Genomic DNA, 26,572 nt, shown 5'->3' on the forward strand with positions numbered 1-26,572 from the left:
TGAGATAATATAAGTAAAGAACATTGCAAACCCTAAATCACTAAGTAAATGTTAGCTAATGTTTTAGTATCAATTTTCTCAGTTGTAAAATGGGGATAATTATCACACAATCATCACACAGAGTCATGGGAATATAGATTTAAGAGCTGGAAATTTTGATTGTTTAAGTCACCAGCTTGAAAAGTCAGAAATTGAACACAAGTCCTATTAATTCAAATCCAGCATGTTCCTCCTTCACCTTTGCCGCCAAATGCATTTTGAAAAGAAAAAAAAAAAGATCCTATATGTAGACACACTTTGCAAACTTAAAGCTTAATATTAATGCTAGGTATCATATAACTATGGCCATGGAGTAGAATGACATTAGCTAAAACCTTGGGCTTTCTAAATAACTCAGCTAACTAGCCACCCATAGTGCTATGCAAGTCCTTTATAGCCTGTGATTTTAAGAAGTTGTGTTTTGTTTGGTGTGTTTAAAGTGTTGAGAAACTGGCTCAAAAATGAGAGGCTATGAGGGGTGCAATATTAAAACAATAATACTTGAGAAATTCATGATTACTAATGCCTTGCCATCTGGTTAGCTCTTAAAGGCAATGGACTGACTCTGCTTTGGGCAGATGATAATACTGAAGGTGAACCATGAACTGAACAATACATTTCTGAGCTAAGTATACTTATTAATTTATGATGTTGCAGACCAACATTTCTTCCCATTGTAGAATCTATTTATTTATTTGAATTTTACACTCCTACTACAAGGTTGCCATGGGTACCATACAACATCTATTCTAGCCCCAATAAGTTCTGATAAAGTAACTTACAAATTCTCTAAATTAAAAATCTCAAACTGAGTTAGTTGGGTTTTTTTTCATTGTGCTCATAGCAGGGTTCTCTGTGCCTTGCCCTACAGTCCAGTTTAATCCTCTAGACAGAATATTTTTAGAGGCACATCGGACCAAATAATTTCCCTTCGAGCACACCATTCCCAAGTGGTTTCTCAGGGTCCTAAATTCACCAGCTGCAAGTGGGAAGAAGGGAATGCCCTCCCATTACAGAGTGTGAGCTAGGAGCCAGCTGGAGAGCTCGGGGAAAGTCGTCCCGATGAGCCAAAAAAAGGAAACTGATCAAATAAAAGCAAGTTACATTCATTCCCATCTGCTGCCATAAGAAACAAAAATTCTTGCATTGCATGGACCACACATAGATACTTTTACCTTTGTCCTGCCTGAGAAGCAAACGTTGGTTACCTTCTATTCCCATACAGTTGACGGGGTGGGGGATGGAGAGAGAGAGAGATAGGTCGGGAGGAATAGGTTCAAAGGATCTAAAGTTTAATTTTAAACCAATTTACAGATATTCCCTGAGCCTTTACACGCCCAGGCAAGGAGTCTAGGGGTTGGGGGATGCTCATTCAGCTGGGGAGTAATAAACTGCTCGCTCCATTGGAAGCTCTGGCAGCCGGCCCAAGACGCACGTTCCTTGTAGCCCTTTCAGAGCTCAAAGGGACCAGGGAAGCTAGTCGCCTAGGCACCTGGCTGATCCCCACCCCAGGTCTCGGATCCCGGCCTCTTTGATCTCTCTTTAACTGGAGGGGAGCAGCTCAGTGACAGGGCAGTCAAGCCGCAGGGCGCATCCGGCAGGAGCGACCTCCAGAGTGTGCCCACCCAGCGGTCAGGGATGGACAGACACTTCCCCGGCAGGCGGTCGTCCGGGCAAACTTCCCTGTCCTTTGGACGCTCACCCTCTATTCTTTGAGTGCCCTTCTTTGCAGCCCCCAAACCAACAAGAAAATAGAAAGGGGGGTTGGGGGGGAAGAAGCTGGCGGACAGCTAGCCTCTTCCTTCCTGCTCTCTAGCTCTCGCTCTCTCGCTCTCTCCTCGCTTCCCTCCCCACACGCCGATTTGCACTTTCCCTCCCCCACCAAAAGGCTCTTCCCTTCACTCCCCCCTAAACCCAAGCCCTTAGCTCCTAGCTGTCCCATAGCCGCGGTGGAAACAAAGCCAGATGCGGGGGAGGGGGCGGGGGCGACTGCGGGGGCACCGGGAAGGTAAATGGAAGACAGGAGCCCAGCCCAGGTGAAGCCGACCAGCCACGGGTTCCGGGCTCCAAGGGCCGAGCTACGCCGAGCGCTCGGAGCGCACGGGGGCAGCGGGGCTGTGGCCGCTCAGGCAGGATAGATGTAAGGCAAGAAGAAAAGTAATGCTCTCCCTCCCTGCGCAATCGTTCCCTGCCTCTCCATCTGAAAACCCCAGCTAGACAGCCCTGCCTGCTGAGCGCCTCCGGCTCTGCCCGGCTGGGAGTTGGCAGTGGGTGAGAAGAGAGAGAGGACAGACAGGCTGGAGGAGAAGAAGCAATTGCCAGAGCGAGTGAGCAGCGCTTACCTCTGTCCAGTGTGAGCGGCTGGACCACTGTCAACGTCGCCATGTCTGCGGTGGGAGCTCAAATGACTCTCAGCCCAGGCAGCCGCGGCTGCCTATAGTGAGAAAAAGAGGAGGGGATGGGGGGCGGGGGCGGGGGAGGGGAGACTAGAAGGCAGGCAGAGGAACCGGAGGAGGGGCGATGAGGAGGTGCTGGGGTGGAGGAGGAGAGATGAGTCTGGGGTGGGTTAGAAGACAGATGGGAAAGCGACTGACTGCTAGGTGATGTGCACAGCCCCTTCCAAGCAGTGGGAGCAGCCAGGAGCGGAGCAGAACAGGTATTCCCCACATCAGCACGGAGCTATAAAGCCCCACAACTTTGCTTTTCGGTTTCAGGGAAGCTCCCAACAGTCACTTCCATCTGGCCCTTTCCTTAAACTCTCCGGTTAGATCCACATTCGAAGGGCTTGGCCAAGATAAGAAATTGTCCTGAATTAGTAAATTGCTGCTGCTTCTCTGCCACTTGGAGAATAAACAAAAACAAAACAATAATGTCCCTTCTTCCCTTTTCCCTCTTCGAACCTCTCCTGTTTTAAAGATCTGTTTGATTAATTAGAGATAATGGCATGGACAACAATATTGATGTTTCCGAATCCCCTCTATAAGTTTCTGTTTAAAATAGAATTTTGGAATGTTTACTTATATGGATATTACAGGTAACCGACTTAAGGTTACTCCATCTAAAAGTGTCATGTTCTAAAACTAAGGAGCATTTTTCTTTGGAAACAATTTACTTTTGTGGAATGTCTGTTCTCAAAAGACAAAAGTCAAGGGAAAGTGAAGACAAAATAGAAAGAGAAGTCTATACCTTTCAATTAAAGGGGAATAAGGCCTATTTAAAGAAGAACAAAAGCAGCTAACTTTTTTATATAGCCCATTAGGTTTGTAAAGTGTTTTCCATGTTATTTAATTTTATCTTTACGTAACACCCTGATTTAGAACAATAGCTATTCCATTTGTTTTCATTTAATGACCCATCTGAGTCCACTATTGGTGGCCCTTCTCTCTGCCTCCCTTCTTTGCCCTTTCCCAACATCCCTGCTCCCTCTGAATGAAGGGTGGGGGCTGCAAGTGCAGCTGTCACCATCTTGTCATAATAGGAATTCTTAATTCATAAATCACATGACCACATCATGCTAGACAACCCTAAGAATAAGAAAAATGATGGTAGTGATAGCATTTTAGGAATAATGAAACATCATTGGAAAGAGGTGTTCTACTGACAACATCTTGTCTATTCGGTGTTACCTTTTCTCACAAGATTATAATAGCTCATAACTTTTTGCTTTTCTAAAAAAAAAAAAAAGAAAAGAAAGAGGTGTTCTGGAGTTTCTTAGATATACTAGAGTGTGATGCTTTGAACTTGCGGCTGAGCTTGGAGGACCGAATCCAATCTAAAATTTGAAACCCAGTTTTGCCATTTACTGCATTCCTTGGCTTGGTTAAATCATTTAAGTTCTGGGGCCTTGATTTCTTCATCTCTGAAATGAAGGGATTGGTTTAGATAATCTTTAAAATTCTAGATCTGTTCTAGATTTGGACTTTTATATAATAGAAAGCTGGCCTTGTAGAAAGGAGATGTTGGATTCAAGTCCTGCCCCCTACTTCCCCACCCCTCCCACTCCTTTACCCTCCTTTCTTTCACATATACTAGGTTTATATAAGTCCCCACCCCTAAACTACTATGCTAAGTGACTTGCCTATAGACAAGTGACAATCTCTCAGTGCCCTAAGCAATTCTTTCTTTATTTTTTTTATTATAGCTTTTTATTGAGAACATATGCATGGCTAATTTTTATAACATTGTCCCTTGCACTCACTCTTAGATACAATATATGTGTGCAGATCCATACCACTCTCTTGTTGCACAAGAAAAATTGGATTCAGAAGGTAAAAATAACCTGAGAAGAAAAACAAAAATGCAAGTAGTCCACATTCATTTCCCAGTGTTCTTTCTCTGGATGTAGCCGATTCTATACATCATTGATAAATTGAAACTGAATTGGATCTTCTCTTTGTCGAAGATAGCCACTTTCATCAGAATACATCTTCATACAGTATTGTTGTTGAAGTGTATAACCTCCTGATTCTGCTCATTTCACTTAGCATCAGTTCATGTAAGTCTCTCCAGGCCTCTCTGTATTCATCCTTCTGGTCATTTCTTACAGAACAATAATATTCCAGAACACTCATATACCACAATTTATCCAAGCATTCTCCAACTGATGGGCATCCATTCAATTTCCAGTTTCTAACCACTACAAAAAGTGCTGCCGCAAACATTTTGGCACATAAAGGTCCCTTTGCCTTCTTTAAGATCTCTTTGGGATATAAGCCCAGTAGTAACACTGCTGGATCAAAGGGTATGCACAGTGTGATAACTTTTTGAGCATAGTTCCAAATTGCTCTCCAGAATAGCTGGATCCGTTCACAACTTCAACAACAATCTAAGCAATTCTTTAAAGACTCTAGTTCATATTTACTCCCACATCTTCATGGTTTTGGCACATATTTAAACCAAAACACAAATCAACCACCAATTCGCCTAGACTTTGTCAACATTGACTTCTTTTGAAAAAGGATTGCCATAAAATATTTCTTTACTTTTATGTTTCTGATTCTTGAGGCCAAAATGTTTGTTCTTTTTTGGGAGGGTGGAACAAGGAAGGGAGACAGCTAGCTAAAATACTCCCTCATCCTCTCATCCTATAGATTCTATTAGAAATAATAGGAAATATTTAACAATAATAAGAAAGTATGTCACAAGTGGAACAAGCTTACAGAATGTATATACTAAAAGGAACTCGGTATATCAAACCAGCTTCAGTCCAGGGGAAGCTGGGTTCAAATCCTATATACTAACACTGCACTAGCGCTGTAACTCTGGGCAAATAACTTTTCTCTCAGTGCCTCTAAAACATCTATCCAAGACTATATGTTTAAGAGAAGGAAATGGCAAACCACAGCAGTTATCTTTGTTAAGAAAATCCTAAATGGGGTCACAAAGAGTTGACTGACTGAAATGACTAAAATGACTGAACAACAATAATTAATATAGGAACTGCAATGGTAGAAGGAGTTTCCATGCTGGGAGTTCTATATGCTAATAAAATCATATCCATTACTCTGATGCTAGAAGAGCTCCAAAAGCGAGGGAGGGAGAGGGCATGGAGAGGAGAGAGGAGAAGTTAAGAGAAGAGAGGAGAGGAGAGAGAAGAGACAGAGAGACACATGGACACACAAAGAATAACAGACAACACAGATACATTCGACAGAGAAACAGCGACAAAAAACAGACAGAAAGAGCCAAACAGTTTAGATCAATGGTTCTCAAACATTTTTTTTCTCAGTTTCTTTATACTATTGAAATTATTGAGGATCTGTCCAAAGAGTTTTTTGTTTATGTGAGTTATATCTATAGACATTTACCATATTAGAAAGAAAAACAAATTTTGGGTTTATAGATCTTCTGATAGAGTTTCAGAGATGTCTCAAGATTCTCTGAACTATATTTTTGAGAACCATTGCTTTAGACACTTTTCTAAGACTATATAGAGAAGATCCTAACCCATATTAGTAGGATATTCACTCTCATTCTGGGAATTCTCTGTCCCAATAAAATCACAGGTCTAGTCCCCATCTATCCCTTTTGTGCATATTTATTTATATGTACTTTTTACATACTTCGGCAGCCAGGTGGTGCAATGGATAGAACTCTGGTCCTGGAGTCAGGAAAATCTGAATTCAAATCTAGCCTCAGACATTTATTAATTGCTGTATGAACCTGGACAAGTCATTTAACCTCTGTATACCTCAGTTTTCTCCATCTGTAAAATGAGAATAATAATTGTTTCTCCATCTCAGGATTGTTGTAGGGATCAAATGAGATATTTGTAAAGTGTATAGCACAGTGCCTGGAACATAGCAGATATTAAATAATGCTTATTCACTCCCTTTCTGCTAGATATAATGAACAATTTCATTTTCTCTGTGCCAAACATTGTCTAGCACATAGTAAGGCAAATAATGAATGATTATTGAATGACTGATACATATATATGCATATACATGTACAACTATTTAAATGCTTTCATTTTTCATATTCAAGCTATAAAAATAATTTGAACTTTGCACATTAGTTGTATGGCAATTTGTCTACTTTCCTAATATAATTAGTAATGTTAACTGTGTCCACAGGTGGTTCAAATGTCAAGTTTAGATCTCTTAATAATATACTTGGGGAGCAGCTAGGTGGTGCAATGGATAGAGCATCAGCCCTGAAGTCAGGAGGACCTGAATTCAAATGTGACTTCAGATACTTAACGTGTCCTAGGTGTGTGACCCTGAGCAAGTCACTTAACCTCAATTGCCTCAGGAAAACAACAACAATAATGTACTTGGGCATCAACCCAGGTCCATAGTTCCCAGATCCTCCTACACACATTTCTCTATTGCTTTGTCCATAGAGCTGAAATTGATCTTTTTTTTTAAATAGCTTTTTATTTACAAGTTATATGCCTGGGTAATTTTTCAGCATTGACTATTGCCAAACCTTTTGTTCCAATTTTTCCCCTCCTTCTCTCCATCCCCTCCTCTAGATGGCAGGATGACCAGTAGATGTTAAATATATTAAAGTATAAATTAGACACACAATAAGTATATATGACCAAATCGTTATTTTGCTGTACAACAAGAACCAGACTCTGAAATATTGTACAATTAACCTGTGAACGAAATCCAAAATGCAGGTGTGCAAAAATATAGGGACTGGGAATTCAATGTAATAGTTCTTAGTTATCTCCCAGAGTTCTTTCAGTAGGTGTAGCTCATTCAGTTCATTACTGTTCCATTGGAAATGATTTGGTTCATCTCATTGCTGAAGATGGCCAGGTCCATCAGAATTGATAGTCATATAGTATTGTTGTTCAATTATATAATGATCTCCTGGCCCTGCTCGTTTCACTCAGCATCAGTTCGTGTAAGTGTCTCCAGCCTTTCTGAAATCATCCTGTTGGTCATTTCTTACCAGACAATAATATTCCATAATATGAAATTGATCTTTGAAAGAAAAATACTTGTAGAAAAAGTAGGCTATAAAAAAAAAAGACTGAGGCTAAACACTACATGTAAAGGTCCTCAAAGCAAGTAGAGGTTACTATAAGCATAGCTATTCTGGAATATATAAACTGACCCAGGTAGAAAAGCCAGTCAAGAATCTTGCTCTCCTGAATTGATGTGACAAAGTCAAATGTATGTCCTTAAGAAATCAGAAAATGTTTAGTTAGATTATAAATAGTGTGCACTAAGCACACTTCTAAAGGAGAAAAATATCACCCTAAAACTGGGACTCTCTTAGCCTTAAGAGTGTTAGAAATTATTTTGAGTGATAAAGGACAGATAAAGCATTATCTGCCTTCATTCATATTGCATCATCCAAATAACTTAAAGAGTTTAAGACCGAGTACTAACCTTTTCCTTTGAATGTAATTGTATGGAGATTTTTTTTTTTAAAAAAATCATTATCACAGGGGCTCTTGACCCTGTTTTGACTACTATTTTTTTTTAATAACTTCAGTTAGTTTAAATTAAAATTCAGTCCTTTTAAAATTCCTGAGCAGACTTTTTTTGTTTGTTTTAATTTCATCTGTCCAGATTTTCATCTTTGAATCCTGGAGGACATCGAGTTCAGTGATTAGCAAATGGACAGGCAAATCTCTCATTGGCATGGGCATCACGTTGTGTTGGAAGAAAATACCTGCTAGTTATTTGGCATCTGGAATGAGAGAGTTCCATCATTGAGAGAGAGAGAGAGAGAAAGAGAAAGAGAGAGAGAGAGAGAGAGAGAGAGAGAGAGAGAGAGAGAGAGAGAGAGAGAGAGAGAGAGAGAATTTTGTTATGCCAGAGGATATTCGCTAAGGGCAATTTAAATATTTATTTACCTACTTTAATATAATCAACACATTTCCATTAAAAACCAGCAGGAAATATAAATGAACTTGTAACATTAAGTCACTTTGTGCTCATCAGGCAATAATATGTATGAGCAATAACCTTCAGGAGCAAATAAGTGTTAAGGAGAAAATCAATGTTATAGCCTTTGCATTAGAAAACATTAGTCAAAGCAGAATTAAATGGATCCATAGCCAGATGTTTGAATATTAGAGTCATAGGATCATAGATTTAGAATTGGAAAGGATCTTAGGTTCCACAGAGTTCACTTTTCTCTTTTTTCAGATGAAGAAAAGGAATATGAGAGATTAAGTGACTTGTCTTAGGTCATAACAGTAAGTATGTGAGGCAAAATCTGAACCCAAGTCTTTCTAATTCCAAATCCAGTTCATCATCCATTACATCGTGACATGAAAACAGTTTGTCCCAATGACCACGAAGGAGGCTCATGTAGGCACTATGGAGCGCATAGAATTTGGTAAGTCATGGAATATACCATGGTCATCCCCAGCATTCTAGGCCATCACCAGTCTTGCCACTAGAAGAGAAAATAAGGCTGATGATTTTGTGCAACTTTTTCTCATTTAAGTCCAATTCACTCATGAGTCAAGACATCACACTGTGATGTCATTAGTCCTCTTGAAAACAAAGGTCAGGCAACAACACCATGATGCCTATTAAAATATGAGAGGTGATGCTAAATTGTTAAAAGTTCTTTCAAATTTCTTTTCATTTCTTTTTAAATAAAGATATCAAAATTTTTATTCCAGAAAACTGAATATTGAATAAATCAAATCCACTTTCACTTGTTATAAGGGTTTACTGGCGTCACTGAAAATTGCCAGTTATTATGAAAATTCTAGGTAGGCTCATAAACTATTTTCCATGAATAGTTGCTTGTCATTTTTAAGACTTACAGTGGGAAGTCTGCTTTCCTATTTAAGGATGTTTTTACCTTGTGCTTAATAAATGTCGGTTGAATTCTGGGATCAGATCTGCCTAAGTCAGACACTACACAGAAACAGCAATCATTCTTCAGAGAGGTCACTTTCTTCCCCACCCAAAGAACAGGCCTGTCCATATAGAATGAAGTCAGCCTTTAAAATATACAGGGTAGTGAGTTCAGGATCTTTTTTTTTGACCTAAGTCCCCACCCTCACCCTTTATAAATGCCTTAGAAAAGAAGATACAAATATTTAATAGCTTTTAAGAGTGTAGATTACTTAATATAATACTCCTCATTTTCTAATTGAGGAAACAGATCATTGTGGCTTTTTCTTCCTCTATGCCTTCTTCAATAGTCTTTATATCCTCTAAGGGCCTTTTAATCTTAATATCCTCAGATTTTCCTTTTTTCTCTCAGTCCTAAATCTGGAAGGCACCTCAGAAGTCTTCTTGCCCAATCATTTCATTTTATGAGAAAACTGAAGTCTGTAAAGGTTAAATGAGCTGCCCCAAAATGGCAGAAATGGCAAAGCTGGTTCTTAAACCGGAGAACCCAATCTCAAATTCAACTCTCTTTTTATGGTATCACAATGCTATGTTCATGTTTTTGTACCAAAAAAATAAGCATACCTTATATGAGTCCCTACCTTATACAAAGCCCAGGTTTGGGCAACTGGGCATTACATAGAATTGGGAAGGATGTGAAAGAATTCCCTTGATGTGTGATTTCAAGTATATAGTAAAACCGAGGTAAGAAATCTCCCTTCATCATGGCAGATCAGAACTTACTTTGTAATTTATTCCTAGAGGGGGACCTACAGCAGTGGTGTCAGATTAGTGGGGTCTCTAATCTCTACCTAGGGTGTCTACCTGGTGAATATTGACATAGTTTTAAAATGGAATGCTTTCTGTTTTATTGCACTTTTATTTATGTTGTGAGCATTTCTCAATTACATTTTAACCTGGTTTGGTCCATACTAAGGAATGTTGTGGGCTTCAGGTAAAACTGAGAGATTAAGTACCTTGCCCAGGGGTCATACAGCCAATATTTATCACAAGCTGGACCTAAATCCATGTCTTCAACAAGAAAGCTCTCTAGAACATTGAGAAATTAAATAAATCAGTATGGGTCACTTGGGAAACTTGAACCCAGATCTCTGTTCTGAGGTCAGTTTTCTCTTTTCATTATACAAATTGACACTCATAGTAAATATCAAAGCTAATAAAAATCTACAGTTCAGTTCTTTCATATTTACATTAAGGAATTCTGGAAAAAGGAAACTGAAATGTCTCTTTCATATTTATCTCAGATTCACATGTTATATAGCTAGTAGCATCCAGCTCCATTCTTATTCTCAAAGACATAGTTCAGTAGTTAGTACTAGGAATCCCAGAGCTAAATGTACTTTTATTTACATGGGTAGCATATATCAGAAATGAAGCCACATCTTATTCTTTATGCCAAATCTGGGCATACAGTAGTATTTGTTTGTTCTTTGCCAAAACTGAGGTTTAACTCAATTTTTAGACTATTTCAAATTATTTTTTATTTTCCCCCTACTCCTTTGTAGGCCTATTCTCTGTTTATTTTTTCCCCTATTCCAGACTCTACACTTGAAGAACAGAAGTTGTGAGCTGTTTTTTTAATTGATTTTTTTATTGCTTTGATTTCCTAAGATATTCATTCCTCTCCCTTTAAAAGAACCACCCCTTAAAGAATGTTTTAAAAATGAAAAAAAAAAACAGCCAAATTAATGACTCCAATCAACTACATGAAGCATCATATGTGGCATTACATGCCCATTTCCCTTCCCTCTGTAAGAAGGGAGGGACCTAGCCTTAATCACTGATTGGGCATTACCTCAGTCAGACCTAAGATCTATTAAAGATCTTAGCTTAAAAGGGTTTTAAAAGCTATCTCACTGCATGCAGGGCCATCTCCAGCAGTCCTGATCAATATCTTGCCACTGGATCTAGATGGCTCTGGAGAAGAAAGTGAGTAACTCTGCACTGTCCTTCCTCACTTATATCCAGTTCATTGCATATCCCTGCATCAGGATATCATAGTCTTTTCAAGAATGAAGGTCAAATAACAAGAGGAAGGGAGGAAGGTACCTTTTCTTTTATCTTTTTGGGAGACCAAGTTTAATTAATGTAACCAAATTATACATATTATATGTATATATGTGTATGTATACTATATATATATAATATTATATATAGTTATATGTATGTGTGTATGCATATGTATATGTACATGTATATATGTGTGTGTATATAAAAATAATGTGATTTCACTGCATTCAGTTTGATTTATTGTTGCTGTTATTGTTCTTTTCATTTACACTGTAATTGTCATTGTGTGCATTGTTTTCCCAGTCTCCTTTGCATCAGTTCATATAACTCTTCCAATACCTCTCTGTCTTCCTCATATTTATCATTTCTTTCAGTACTGTCATCAGTGAGCAATTCTGTCCCAAAATCATTTTCTATGTGAGTTTTTCATCCCTTAAATTCACAGCTATTACAAATTCTGAGTTTATGTAGAACCCCATACTTTCACTCAGGGATAATGTTTAGAGTCTTCTAGGTGGCACAATGACTGAACTTGGAATCAGAAAGATCTGAGTTTAACATCAAGGGCTAGCTGTATGACCTTGAGCAAGTTATATATCCTTCATTTACCTCAGTATCCTCATCTGCAAAACAGAGATAATATTAGCACCTGCCTTGCAAGGATTGTAAGAATCAAATGAAATAATATTTATAAAACACTTAGCACAGTAGCTAGCACATAATTGGTGCTATATAAATCTTAGAGGGAACAAAACGAGACTGAAAAATAGTTTTAGATTAGAGACTAAGGCTCTAGGTTTTAAATATCATTTCTCAAACTTAAGCTTTGAGACTGGGGCAAATCTGGATAACAAAACAAGAGTGAAAAAAGTTTTAGATTGGAGACTAAGGACCTAGGGTTTTTTTTTTTTCAGGTTAAGGGAAAAATCTTCAATCTTTATTGAAGTGAAGAGGTGAAAAAGGATGGCGATAGTAATATGGGCAGCTGTGACAGGAAGCCAGCTAGCAGAGGGGGTTGGAGATGAAGAGCCGGCGCAATGGCAATGCGAGCAGCCGTGTCAGGACGCCAGCCAGCAAGGACCTAGGTTTTAAATAACATTTCTCAAACTTAAGCTTTGAGATTCGGGGCAAATCTGGATTTTCTGAGAATCATTTTCTTGTTATGTACTTAATCTTTATAAAATACATAATGCTACTTACTTTTTAGGGTTATAAGTGAAATATCTTCTAACTTTTAAAGCACTTTATTCTTGCAAATAATTTTTGTTGTTATTTATCCATAAATAAAATAGAATGAATTAAGTTATCTGAATATTTTACAAACATCATAGTGATAAGCACACTGGATCATAAAGTCAGAGGATGCCAGCTTCAGTCTCAAATCTAGCATTTACAACCTGAGTAATTTTGGACAATTCACTTATATTCTCTGAGCTTCTGCATCTTCATCTATAGTGAAAGCATTGGTCTATCTACCCTTAAGGATCTCTTTTTGTTTATGAGCCTACTCATTGGAAAAAATCATAGGGAATGAAATTAAATTGTGGATCTGAAACCACCTATGGAACCATGGGAAAATTATTAACATTCTTAGGTCTCAGTTTTCCAGGGCTATCTCCAGTTATCCTTATCTACATCTGTTTATTGGACCCAGATAGATCTGGAGGAGAAAATGATGCTGATGATTTGGTACAGTCCACCCTCACTTAAATCCAATTCATTTGCATGGCCCTCTTTGAGAATGAAGGACAAACAACAAGATGACTAGATGAGGACCTTCTACATCTAAATTTATTATGCTACAATTTAACCTCAAGCAAGGCAAAAGTGAAAGGACTGACAAAGTCTATTCTCTTTTTTCTTCTTCCAAAATATAAAGTGTGTATGTATATGTGTAAAATATATAATATATATTAAATATATAAAATGTATGTGTAGGTATATTTTATGTATGTGTAATATATTTTATATTATACATAGATATATATTTTATACATCAAGTATTTAAACATGTAAAATATATGCAAACATACTTTAGAAAAGGAAAAAAGGGAATGGATTGTGTGGGGGGAGGTGTGTGTGTGTGTATACACACACACACACCTACACACACACACACACATATTTAGCCTATCGATTGCAAACAAAGTTTGTATTTATTTTTACATAGGACTTATATATATGTGTGTGTATGTATATATATATATATATATACACACACACATATATATATATACATATATATTACACAGCAATTTTCTCATAACAATCCTATGACATATATAGGAAAAGAGTAATAATTATTATTTTATAGGCAAGGAAACAGAAGTTTACAGATCAGAAAGGATGACCTGAATTCATAGAACAAGTGCTGGCAAAGGCAGATAGATGATCCAGGTCTTCTCCTTCAGAGCCCAATGTTCTTTGGATGATGGTCCTAATTACCTTGAGCTGTGGTTTTCCTATTGTGTCAACTCTCCCTATGTTGGAGAATTGTGGAGTACCATGTTATTTTCTCAATATGTCATCATCAGGACTGTTCCTTTCAAACAGCATGCCCCCAGAGGACAAACTGTAATTGCTTGATTACTGTTATAAATAACAAATAATAACTTCCATGTATATAATACTTTAAGATTGAAAAGGCAGTTTACTAGAAGTTCTATCTTCATTTTATATATAAGGAAACTGAGTCTCACAGCAGTTAAATGATTGGCTCAGGAGTTACATAACTAGCAAATGTGTAGACATAATTTAAACTTGATTCTTCCTGAAATATCAATAAGTAAAGGAGATAAAAATCACATTCAGACGTGCTCATTAGGACATAAAATACTGAAATAGTTTGTGCATGGTGTGTGTGTGTGTGTGTCAGAGAGAGAGACACAGAGGGAGGGAGGGAGAAAGAAGGAGAGAGGGAAGGAAAGGGAGGGAGGAGAGGAGATAGATTTTAGAAGCTACTTTATACTGGTTGCTTTTTGTCAGCTTAACTAAAGAATGAAGGCAGTCCCAGCACTGTGCACACTGCCCAATAATCCAGTCGGCCAAGACCATTGACATAAATTTAGCCTAAGTAGGTACTAGCTCATTTTTAAATAAAAGAAATAAGCTAAAAGCCACTACCCAATAATCCTCGTTCTTACTTAATATCTTCCTGCTGTGACACAGAGATCCAAGCACAGAGAAGGCTGGAAAAAAGAGTAAGAAGAATCAAATGTGTGTACTTCAGTAATTGAAGTATAATGATTAACCTTGCTAAGTTTAGGACAAGCTGTAACTAAAATTTAAAATAAAAGAGAAATTAAATGTTGGTTACTTGTTAATTGTGAGCAAGAAAAAAAAATCAGTGAATGTAGTGCTCTCTCTGCTGGCCTGAGTTTTATTGCAACTGTAATATTTGAAATATCTATAATTCTATGAAAAATTTCAAAAGTATTATCCACTATGGCTCCCAATTTTCTTTCATTTTTCTTCATAATCCATTATAAATATGTTGCTTTCTCTTTAAGAAAATATTTATAATATGTTGAAATCTTCTGAATGAGTCTTCATATTGGCAACTGATGGCACAGTAGAACTGAAATCATGAATCCTTTAATTTAAATCTAGCCTCAAACATTAACTAGGTGTATGTCCCTGTAATAGTCCCTTGATCTGCTGTCTGTTTCATTATCTATAAAATCAGGATAATAATAATACCTAATTTCCAGAATTATTGTGAAGATCAAATGAGATAAACTCTTTATAAACCTTTAAAGTGCTATATAATTGCTTCCATCACCACTATCATTATCATCATCATCTAGAAGCAATCATAGTACAATGCATAGAGTGCTACCCTTGAATTCAGAGAGATCTAGATTAAAACTCTGCCTTCGGCAGCTAGTATTTACTAGCTGTAGGACTCTGGGTGAATCACTTACCTTCTCAAAGACTCAAATAATTCTCTATGTCTCTCAGAGGCAGATCATCCATCGAGGCCTTTTCCTCTGCACAGGTGGTCCAAATCATCATATACTCAATTCTTTGTATGAAGGAAGAACACACAGATTCAGAGTGAGACTAATTTTCCCTCCAACCACTAGAGATAAATGTTCTTTGCTGATTCTAATAAATAAAGAGACAAGCTCTGTTTCTTTCCTTTGTGCTTAGACCTAGAGAAGGAAGCAAGGGTATGTTAAAGGCTGAGTGATTCTAGTGGGACAGTTGTTACACTACATGCTCTACCCCTACTGTGTGGATCTGTGTGTGTGCGTGTATGTTGTTGTTTCCAATATATTAAAAGGAAATTATATTGCCAGTCATAGTAAGGACACTTTGTTCCTATCATTCAAGCCCATAGAATAATGATTAATTAATAAACATGTCTACTTACGGGTAGGAAATCTCATAGTGTTCCCCAATAGGATTCCATAGAGGGTACCCTAACTGATAGAATGGAGTTAGATTGATCAACACACTTGATTTTCTACCCTGAGAAAAAAGACAGATGGAAGCCAGAGTTCAAACTCAATTGCTCAGAATGGTCTTCAGAGAAGGAAAGTGAACCAGCCTTAGTCAATCCTTACAGCCCAGTAACTCAAGGTAGGATTGACATGATACCATGAGAGTATTGTGAGTAAGGGAAAGTCCCAGACACTGGGAGAGTAGAATTTTTTGCCAGGAAAGTGAAAGTGAAATAGCAGGAGGTCTGTGGTGCCCCTAGATTCTGTTTTCTCAGAAGGCAGCTCCCAGGCTAGTGATTTCTTCTTCTTTTTCTGCCTTTCCTTTTCTGGGAGAGTTGCAGCTGTTCCCCAGTCTCTTTTTCTTAAGAGTTTGGTTGCTTTCCATTTCACACATGTTTTAGCGTTATTTTGTTTTCCTAACGTAAATGTGAATAATCATTTAATTACTGATATTCTTGTTCAAATGCTGCAGGAAAAGGATGAGGGAATCTCCAAAGAGGGAGAAAGAGAGAAAGGGAGTGCAAAAAAAGAGAGAGATGAGGGTACGGTGGGGTGGGATTAAATTGAGAAAAAGAGACCCAGAGAGAGGCAAAGAAATAGAGTCAGAGAGAGGAAGATAATGGAGAGATAGACTGAGAAAGAGAGAAGGAAGAAGGGGAAGAGAGAGAAAGGTTAGGAGGGGGAAGAGAGAGAGAAGGAAGGAAGGAAGACAAAGAGAGAGTGGAGAGACAGAGACAGAGAGACAGACAGATACAAACAGACACCGACAGAGACAGAAAAAAAATTACAACTAGTAGGAAATTTATTTCTTAGGAGGGTGTCTGAGAACTGAACAATAAAGAATTATTGATTTACATTTATAACTTCACAGAGCAGGGAAAGAAGCTTAGACTCAGATCTTCCTAATCAATGAGTTGTAGCTTTTATTAGGAAAGGCTATCACTGATATGAGAGATGAAGCTTTGTTTCTACTTCTTCTCATTTTTTCTTTTCCAAATGACTGTTTGAACAGAAGACCAAGTCGCACCTGAAGTTCAGTGAGGGAACTGAGTAGAGAAAAATTCATGTCTGATGAGGATGACTGAGAAAAAATGGCATCACCCTCAGGAGTGAAATCCAGATGGAGAGAAATGAATAGGTAGCAGCACAATGATACTGGTTCCCACACCACTGCTAGACCTATACCAAGTGCAGTGTAAAGAGATAATCTTGGAAGGGAATAAAGAAACAGTCCTCCTATATATTTGTAGCTAAAAGATTGCTCAGAATGATCATACTTTCTTGCTTTGGGCTTCATTTTTAATCATCTATGTTGGGCAAATAAGTTTTCAAAAATACCCCAGACAAGATCCCCATGTTGAATAAAGTATAAAGTGCTTGAATTATTTTGTTAATTATCATATTTAAATATTTTTGTAATTTAATAACTAAATGTTACTTCATAAAGTAACTTTGAGTATTTTGGAATTAGTCATCAACTTAGTACTCCAGTATCCTTTGCTGGAGCATATAACTGTCCTAAAATGAGGGGCTCCGTAGCTCTATAGTTTATAAATTGCTTCATTGTTAAGAAAATATTAAATTTAAGGAACATTCAAGACTACAGAGAACCCCTTACCTACCATTTCCTAGTGGCAATTCCATGAGATTACTCATTGAGTAATCCCAGCCTTGGGATTCATCATGGAGAGTTTTATCTTTTGGTTTCACACATCTATTCCATAAAGATAAGTTACAAATATGATGACTTTACTGTTGAATCTAAGAAACTTCTCTGAATCATAAGAGAAATTGAACATGATTTAATGGAAAGAGCTCTTTATCTTGAATCACACTTCTCAGGTTAAAAATCTCAGGTCTGCTATTTGCTTCTATTGCCTCTGTGACATTGGGCAAGTAACTTTCTCTCTTAGGCCCTCAGTTTTCTTAGGTATATAAAAAGAGGGTTGGACTAAATCAGGAATAATCAAACTATGCCCTACAGTCTATTTTGTATAGACATTGAAGCTAAGAATATATACACATACATAACTATATATATATATGTATATGTGTATACATGTGTACATATGAACACACATATAATATATAAATAAAATATTTTTAAAAGAAAATAAAACTTTTAAATTATAAAAAAATAGCCTTAATTCAGAGGGCTTACAAAAACAAGTAGCTGCAATACTTTTTTGCTCTCAGACTATAATTTGCCAGTCTAAGACAGATGACCTTCAAAGTCCCTTCCTAACATCCTATGGTAAGTTCAATTGCAGTGATTTTTATAACAGTTGCTTGATTTGGAATAAATATACAACAAAATGCCATTAATTAGCATCTTAAAACTTGGAAATTTTGATCATTAAGAATGGAATTTAGATGAAGCTCATCTTTGCATCATTTATGGGTAAAAGTTTTACTAAGCCAATGACAGAGGAAACGGTTTCAAGACAATATTCAATTTACTTAAGGAAGCAGACAATTTTCAAGTATAGTGAGGTTGGCTTGCATTATGTCATGAAGAAACATCAGAGAATGAATTTATAATAAGCTGAGTCAATCTGGGCACTTCCAGGTAAACAGTTGAAAAGAACTGATCATATGGATGGTGAAGCAAAACTCTGGAAAGTCTCTTGGTCCAAATTCCATTGATAGATGAAGCAAGGGGAAGTGATATCAATTGTCTGACAGATATAATTGGATCTCAAAATGACTTGACTTTTATCACTTTGCTTCTTTTGCTCTCTAGAAGTCATCATATAAATCTGGGACTTCCTCTTAAGGATACAAGAAAGATAGCTTATCATATTTCCCACTCTACCCACTATATAGCAGTGAGTACATGATAGATTAGCCATAGCCTATTTATATAAGCCTAAGACTGGATCTCAGAATCCTGGCTGCCATCTAAAAATTGAGTTTTCTTTCATGAATAGTTGACAACATTGATCTCATAATGGATATATCCCAGCTTTGAAATGAAATAAAATGAAAAATAAATTCAAGAAGTGAATTTATTATATGAATTTATTTTGTGATCTGGCCTTATAAGTATAAGTCAGTCCGTCAGCATACATTTATTAAGTTGTTGTTCATCCTTCATTTTCAAAGAGGATCAATGACGCCATGGGATGATGTCTTGATCTGCAAGTGAATCGGATATAAGTACCTATCAGTTTCACTCTCTTTTTCAAAGTTATTGAAGTCTATTGGCAAGGCAAAAGTCAAGATGACTGGCAATGGCCTAGGATACATTAGATGACCTGGGCATCCAAAATGCCTGATGAAGTTCTTAGTTCTCCATAGGGCATGCTTCAGCCACCTTCATGGCTGTTGAAACAAGTTGTTCTCATCCATTCATCCATCCATTCCAAAGTCCATATGTGCTTGAGATAGAGATCTTCCTAACTCATCATCTACTTTGAAGCCCATTATTTACCTGTTTACTATGTACCAGGCATTTTGCTAAGTACTGCACATTCACAGAAAGGTAAAACCCAGCTTTTTTTTTTTTTTTAGGAATTCAGAATCTAATAGAATAGGATATGAAATAATTACATATAAACAAGTTATATATGGGATAAATCATAAATAACCAATAGAGGGAAGGCATTCAAAAAAGGGGTTGAGGAATGATTCTTATAAAAAGTGGAATTTTAGCTGGGATTTAAAAGAAACTAGGGAAAGAATATGGTATAGTCCAGGCATGGAGAACAGCCAGGAAAAATGCCTGGAGTCAGAAGATGGAATATCTTACTCAAGGAACATTAAGAAGACTGAATCACAGAGTATATTTGGCATGATGAAAAGACTGGAAAAGTTGGGATGGCAGATTATGATGAATTTTTAATGACAAATAAAGGAGTATTCAATGGGTAGGCTAACTGGTTGCAAGGGAAGTTTTTCACTAGAGAATAAGACTATCACCAAGAGCATGAGCACTAGATTTAACATGGATTGGCAGAAGACATGCACCAAAAGTTATTTTTAGAGTGCAGAACCAAGATAAAATGTCAAAATGCTATTCAACTGAACCACAAATTTCTTTTCATTCTGATATTTATGATCTACTTTCTGGCAGATCTTAACAGTTGCTATAAATTATAAATTACTGATTGCTTAATTGTTATCTATATATTCTATGCATTTTTATGTCTTTTAACATTTCTTTTATGTGTTGGAAATTAATAGCCAGTCTTGCATTGTTCAGGGGCAGGTACATAACATATCGAGCACTGATTTCCTTTGTAAAATGAGTACTTTTTTGTTCCCAACTTTGGAGAAGCCCTAAATATGGCCAAATACCTAAACTTCAATTAGTACTTAAGTTCTTGGCTGAAATTAAATGGGAGAGAAGGGAACCTAACCTCTTGTTGGTGTTCAATACTAAAGAATCCTTTAGTAGAGAAGGAAAAGGGTATGGCATCACAAACCTATAGCACTTAGACAATCAAGAAATATGCTAATTTTCTTATCTACTTAATAAAAGACCTCTAAATCATTCTACAAGATGGATATTTTATAAATTCAGAAAGACTTCAATCAATTTCTTTTTATATAAAACCCTGCATTAATTGGGTTTTATATGTTAGTAGAATACTAATAATTATCTTTCCTTCTTGAACATAATTAGAGATAATAAAATTTGCAAACATCCTAAGAAACAATCACAGATAGCTAAAGGAATAAATGCAATGGTTTGAAGCAATACAATCCTCCATAAGCACATAACATTTCATTGTTTATTTATGTTATCATCAATTGTAAAACAGTTTTTGATAGCCTTTCAAAGAAGTTCAATAATTCTTAGACAGGTGAAAAAATTTACTTACAATCTTTAGCCTCTTAAATCTTTGCCAGGTTTTGTGTACTTATAGCAATAATACATTTGCTCAAAAGGATCAGCCTAAAGATGCATATGACAAAGGAAATACATGGCATTTTCAAATCTTGTTTAAATATACGCCTTTGATTTTCTTAGGCTGAATCTAATTAATTTCAGCCTCTAGGTGGAGTGCTGGTAAAGACTCATCTTGAGTTCAAATCCAATTTCAGATGGTTATTAACTGTGTGACCTGGCCAAGTCATTTAGTACTGTTTGCCACAATTTATTCATCTGTAAAATGAGCTGGATAAAGAAATAGCAAAGAACTCCAGTATCTTTGCCAAGAAAACCCTATATGTGATTATGAAGAGTCAGACATGGCTGAACAAAGAAATTATATTTTAATCAAGTTCAGGCTGCACTGGTCTTGAGGCTTTGGCCTTAAATTGGACACCTCTGCTCTACATGATCTATTTGGGTTTTTTTTGGTTGTTGTTGATTCTTTTATGCTGATGTAGCCCCTCACAGTTTATGTTGTAGATATGGGAGACAGTATGCATGAGAATGCATGTATATAAGCAATACCAAGATGAGATCAAGGAATACCTTGGTGTCCAGTTTGATTGAAATTTATCCTGAGTGAAGGAGAATGAAAAAGGTTAGGAAGGTAGATTTGGAAAAGCAGATCATGAGTACTTTGAATTAGTTTGCCTTTTATTCTATAGGGAACAGAAAGCCACTGATGGTTTTTGAAGAAATTACCTGATCACATCTGTGAATTAGTAAGATGATTTGGGGCAGTAATTTGAAGAGTCAATTGAAAACCATGTTGAACTAAGGAATCAGTATTGTGCTAAGTACTTTACAATTGTTATCTCATTTGATCCTCAAAACAACCTTTGGAGAAAGGTACTATTATTATCCTTATTTTTATAGAGGGAGAAACTGAGGAAAACAGAAGTTTAGAACTTGTCCAATGTTATATTAAGTAAATGTCTGAAACCAGATTTGAATTTGAATCTTCCTCAGAAGTTCCTTGAAGTCATCAGTGCAAAGGCCAATGTTTGGTAGGCTTAAGCAAATTTCAACATGTGACCAATGAGAAACCCTCAAGAAGAATAGAAATGAAACATGTCACTTAGGAATTATATTATCAGAAGACAAATGAACAAAACATGCTTGAGTGGAGAATCACCAGAGTGCTAATTGTACACATATGATGTTGGGGTAAAAAAAATGAGGAAGGTATTGACAGGGACCAAGACAAAGAAATGGAAATTGGAGGAGGTATGCCATGTGTGAAAAACAAAAAAGACAGTTTATCCAGACTATAGAGTTCATAAAAGAGAGTGCTATATAATGAGGCTGGAGAAATGACTGGGGTCAGGTTAATAAGAGCTTTACTAGTGAATCAAGTGTTCATATTTTATCCTGGAGACAATAGGGAGTCATTGGAGATTTTTGAATACATAAGTGAAATGGCCAAATGTATCTTTAAAGAAAATCACATGAGGAAATGAGGCAGAAAGACCAATTAGTAAAGCACCATAATTTTCTAGGCAAGAGGTGATGAGGTCCTAAATTAAAGGGATATTGTGTGATTGGAGAAAAAGCTTCAGATGTGAAAGATGCCACAAGGATAGACATGCAAAAAAATTGTCAAATTACTGGTGGGAAAGTAAGGAGTCATGAATAATGTTAATAAGACAAACATGGTAGACAGAAACCATGTTTTCTCAACAGAAAAAAATAGTAGTATAAATTTTGAGGAAAAGTGAATGAGTTCAGCTTTTGACACGTTGACTTTTCTAGATGTGTCCATTTTATTCAGTTTGATTGTTCAGTAGCTGGTTGTTGATATGGAATTGAAAGTCAGTGGGACTAATATATAGATGTGTGAATTATCTGCATAGAAATGATCATTAAATCTATCCAGACTAATAAAATGTGCATGCCTGCACGTGTGTGTGTGTGTGTATGAGTGTGTGTGTGTGTGTGAGAGAGAGAGAGAGAGACAGACAGACAGACATAGAGACAGAGAGAGAGACTGACAGAGATGGGTTTAAGACAATGCTTTGGAAAATACTCATATTTAGGAAGTTGGAAAAATAATTGAAGATGGTCAATAATATTAGTAAAATAGGGCAGAAGAAGTCTACTAGCTTTGCAGAGAAAATAAATGTTAGCAACAACAATGATAGGTTGGTAGAATAGTAAAGAGGAAAAGTCCAATAAGAAGGCTTCTGTAATTCTAAATGAATGATAATGAGGGTCTATACTAGAGCAGAAGATGGCTAGGTGACGCAGTAGATAGAATGCCCGAATTCACATTTGGCCTCAGACTCATACTGTGTGACCCTGGGCATTTCACTTTACTTTATTTTCCTTAGTTTCCTCTTTTGTAAAATGTATTGAAGAAGAAAATTCCTGCCAAGACTTCAAATGAGGTTACAAAGACTTAGACATTATTGTAAAATGACTGAATGACAAGAAATAATTGGGCAGAAGCAAAGAAGAAGATCCTTCCTATCATCTTTCCAGTCACTATGTCTTCCTCAACATGACTTCACAACATCTTTTGTATCTGGCTTCTGAACCAGTCTGCTAATCCACTAGCTTCTGAACCAAAACGAAGTAGCCAACAGCCAAAAACCTCTCAAATGTTTAAAATAGTTATACTATGTGGCTAAGAGTCACCCACTAGATTCCCCAGATGCATGGAGGGCTCTCTGCCCTGTGCCTGTGCTAAAGCATCCCCCCCCCCGCCTGATTGAAACAGATCTTTCCTGAAGTTCTTCCAAAATATCTTCTGCTGGAAATTTGTTACATTCCATATATTTGTGGGTTCTGTCACTCTAAAACCCATTCAAAAGCTTGATCTGGTGTTGATTCTGAGGGAAGCCAGGAGGAACTCAAAGACCTTTCTACTCTCTGTTATCTTGGTTCCACTCTTGTATCTATATCCCTATCTCTACTCTCACAAATATCACTCTAGTTTAGGCCCCCAATGCTGTTTGCTTAGATTATTATAGCAGTTTTTGAATTTGTCTTCCTGCCTGCCTTTCCTATTTCAATCTATCTTTGTCTCAGCTGCTAGTGACTATGGTCATCCTCCTACACACTCAGTAAACTCCAATGGACCATATATAAATTCCTTCATTTTGCCATTTAAAGCTTTTTATTTGAAGCTGCAGCCTACAGTGGTCATACCCCAGTAAAACCATCTGAGCAGATGGAATAAACCAGGTTGAGGGTAACCAACAGGCCTTAAACTCATCAATGAGTTAGGAGAAATGTCTGTTTCAAGCATGTGAAAACTTCCCTAAGTGGAATGGGAAGATGATTACAAATTGTTCCAGTGGCAATGAAAGTAGTTAAAGCAAGTGCTGTGGACAGCTTAGAGCTTTGTTGGGCATTAAAGACACAAAGGTCATCCTGAACCATCACCAATCTTCCTAACTTCTATTTTGCCACTGCATTTTAATAACTTTGAAAAAGTCAGACTTTGCCTCACTCAAATACAATTCACAAGCACGTCAACACTTAACCCATATCCCAACATCATAGTATCACTAGTCTTCTTAAAAAATGAAGGACAAATAACAACAAAGTTCTTCACAATATGTTTCATTCTTATCATACCAGTATTCTTACTCTTAACATCCTCCCTTCTCCTCTACCATCCAAGCCTTTTTGGATGCAAGTTCCTCACATACAACACCCCATCTCCTATCTCTGTGCCCTTGCACCAAGCATCCTCTATCTCTAGGATAGTCTTCCTCCTTAAATTTGTCTCTTAGAATCTTTTTGTTTACTTCAAGACTAAGTTCAGATTCCTACCTCAACAGGAGGCTTTTCCCAATTCACCTTCCACTTTCTTCTCGTCTCTCAAACTACTATTATTTCTACTTATCTAGTTATTTACAGGTTTGTCTCTCCTTTTTGAATGGGAACTCCTTAAAGGCAGAGACTATCATCTACTTTTTTATATTTTTAGTGCTTAGCACAATATCTGGCATATGGTAAGAATTTAATAATTGCTTATTGATTGACCTCTCTGTCCTCAAGTAACTTCTTATTTTCTTCCCTCTGTATATGTCTTATCCCTACTCCAATAGAATATATACTTCTTGATGGCAAGCCATGTATTTCAGTTTCTTTTATTTCAAGAGCCTAACAGTGACTGAAACATGATAAATAAATATTACATTCAATTAACTATATTACTGTATTCTTTGGCTACCTATAGGGGGATTCCATGACCTTAATTCTGAGGATTAATACAGAAGAATGGGTCAATAGATAAAATAAATGAAATGAATTTTTAAAACTTTCCAGATATTTTGTTTGAGGGAGAAATGATAGAAATTTTCAGGAGAGTTATAATCTCTGGGATCAATTAGTGGAGTATGTATGCCCACAGAGTGTCTGGGTTAATTGATCTGACTGTGGATTTTAGTGATAGGCTTAGAGAAGCATGAAATGGGAATTGCTATCTTGCCCTAGGAATCAGAAACAGGAGAGTGAGCAAATTCAGAACTGAAGCAACTGGAAATGCCTTGTCCTAACTTCCTGAGAATGGAGAACTTCAATGACTTTGTTTTAAGTTACCCGCATGTCAATGAATCAAAAAGGGAACAGAAAATACAAACCCAGACAGCAAGAAGATGGGAAATTTTTGTTTGAGAAATTCAAAGCTAGTAGTGAAAACATTTTAAATCATTGGCAATATCCTTGAAAAAACAAATGGGAGCAGAAAAACAAAATTCTCTAGAAATTAGAAGAATATGGGGAACTTCAAATTTTTCTTGTTATGGGATCCAAATGAAAATATATGGGAGACTTTAGAGAACTTGTCTATGATTTTATTAATCTACAGAGTTACCCATAAAGAAATTGCCTCCCGATAATTGTATAAATATGTATACATATATATTGGATTTAACATATTTCTACCATATTTAACATATATTGGACTATTTGCCATCTAGGGGAGGGCATGGGAAAGAGAGGATAGGGATAACTGGAACAAAGGATTTTGCAAGGGCTAATGTTAAAGAATTGTCTGTTGTTTTGAAAAATAAAAAGTTTTAATTTTTTAAAAAAAGAAATTACCTTTTTAATGCCAATTATTACTTGCTCTAATCCCTAATAATGATGGGATATGGCACTAGAACTCATTTGCAAAATAATAATTTGTTCCTGATCCATTTTTTCATCTTTGAGTGAGACAGGAATAGAATGAAATTTGATTGACATTTGTCTTTCATTTTTCTTGTATTCTATTTTTGCTTATCTTTTATTTTCTGATTTCATTGCTACTGCATAGATGAATTTTACCTTACCCATTATGTGAGAAGGTGAATATGATATTAACCTAACAGACATGGACTCATACAATTACAAAATTGGCAGAAATGTCAATGATCATTTACTCCTTCAACTCTAGAAAGCAGGAAATCATATTGACAACATCATTGACAAGTGGCCATCCATTTTCTTCTTGAAAATCTTACACTTTAAATATACTTTAAATTAATAAAAGTTGTGATTTTATAAAATCTGGATCTTAAAGAGTTTCATTGATATAGAACTCACCACTCCTTGGAGGAATCTGTTCAATTGTGGAGTGTCTCTAATTATTAGGAATATTTTCCCTATGTTGAGCCAAGATCAACTTCCCAGAAGATTCCATTTACTGCCCCTACTTTTGCCATTAGGGAACAAATGAAATTGTCCCTTTTCCATGTGACAGTGCTACTAGTAATTGAAGACGACTATTCTATCTATTGTATCATACTGCTGATTTAATCAGTTACTCAAAAAACAAGTATTTATTGAAAACTTGGCACTGCATGGCACTGAGATGTAAAAGACAAAAAAAAATATCCCTTGTCCTTAAGGAACTTCTACACAAAGAA

The 26,572-nt window shown here is 36.7% G+C and overlaps 1 protein-coding gene across 2 annotated transcripts in view; it reads right to left on the reverse strand.

Annotated features, from left to right (window-relative positions):
* The window catches only part of LIN7A (lin-7 homolog A, crumbs cell polarity complex component), a 196,673-nt gene extending 193,249 nt beyond the window's left edge, over positions 1-3,424 (reverse strand). The window contains exon 1 of one of the 2 annotated variants that reach the window (XM_051963261.1): positions 2,382-3,424. In XM_051963261.1, the coding sequence (XP_051819221.1) occupies positions 2,382-2,424 (43 nt within the window). In that variant the 5' untranslated portion in view covers positions 2,425-3,424. The remainder of the gene's footprint in view (positions 1-2,381) is intronic. The other variant, XM_051963262.1, reaches the window with a different exon arrangement.
* Positions 3,425-26,572: the final 23,148 nt, after the last annotated feature.

This window comes from Antechinus flavipes, chromosome 5 (assembly GCF_016432865.1).
Source record: "Antechinus flavipes isolate AdamAnt ecotype Samford, QLD, Australia chromosome 5, AdamAnt_v2, whole genome shotgun sequence".
Lineage (NCBI taxonomy): Eukaryota > Metazoa > Chordata > Mammalia > Dasyuromorphia > Dasyuridae > Antechinus > Antechinus flavipes.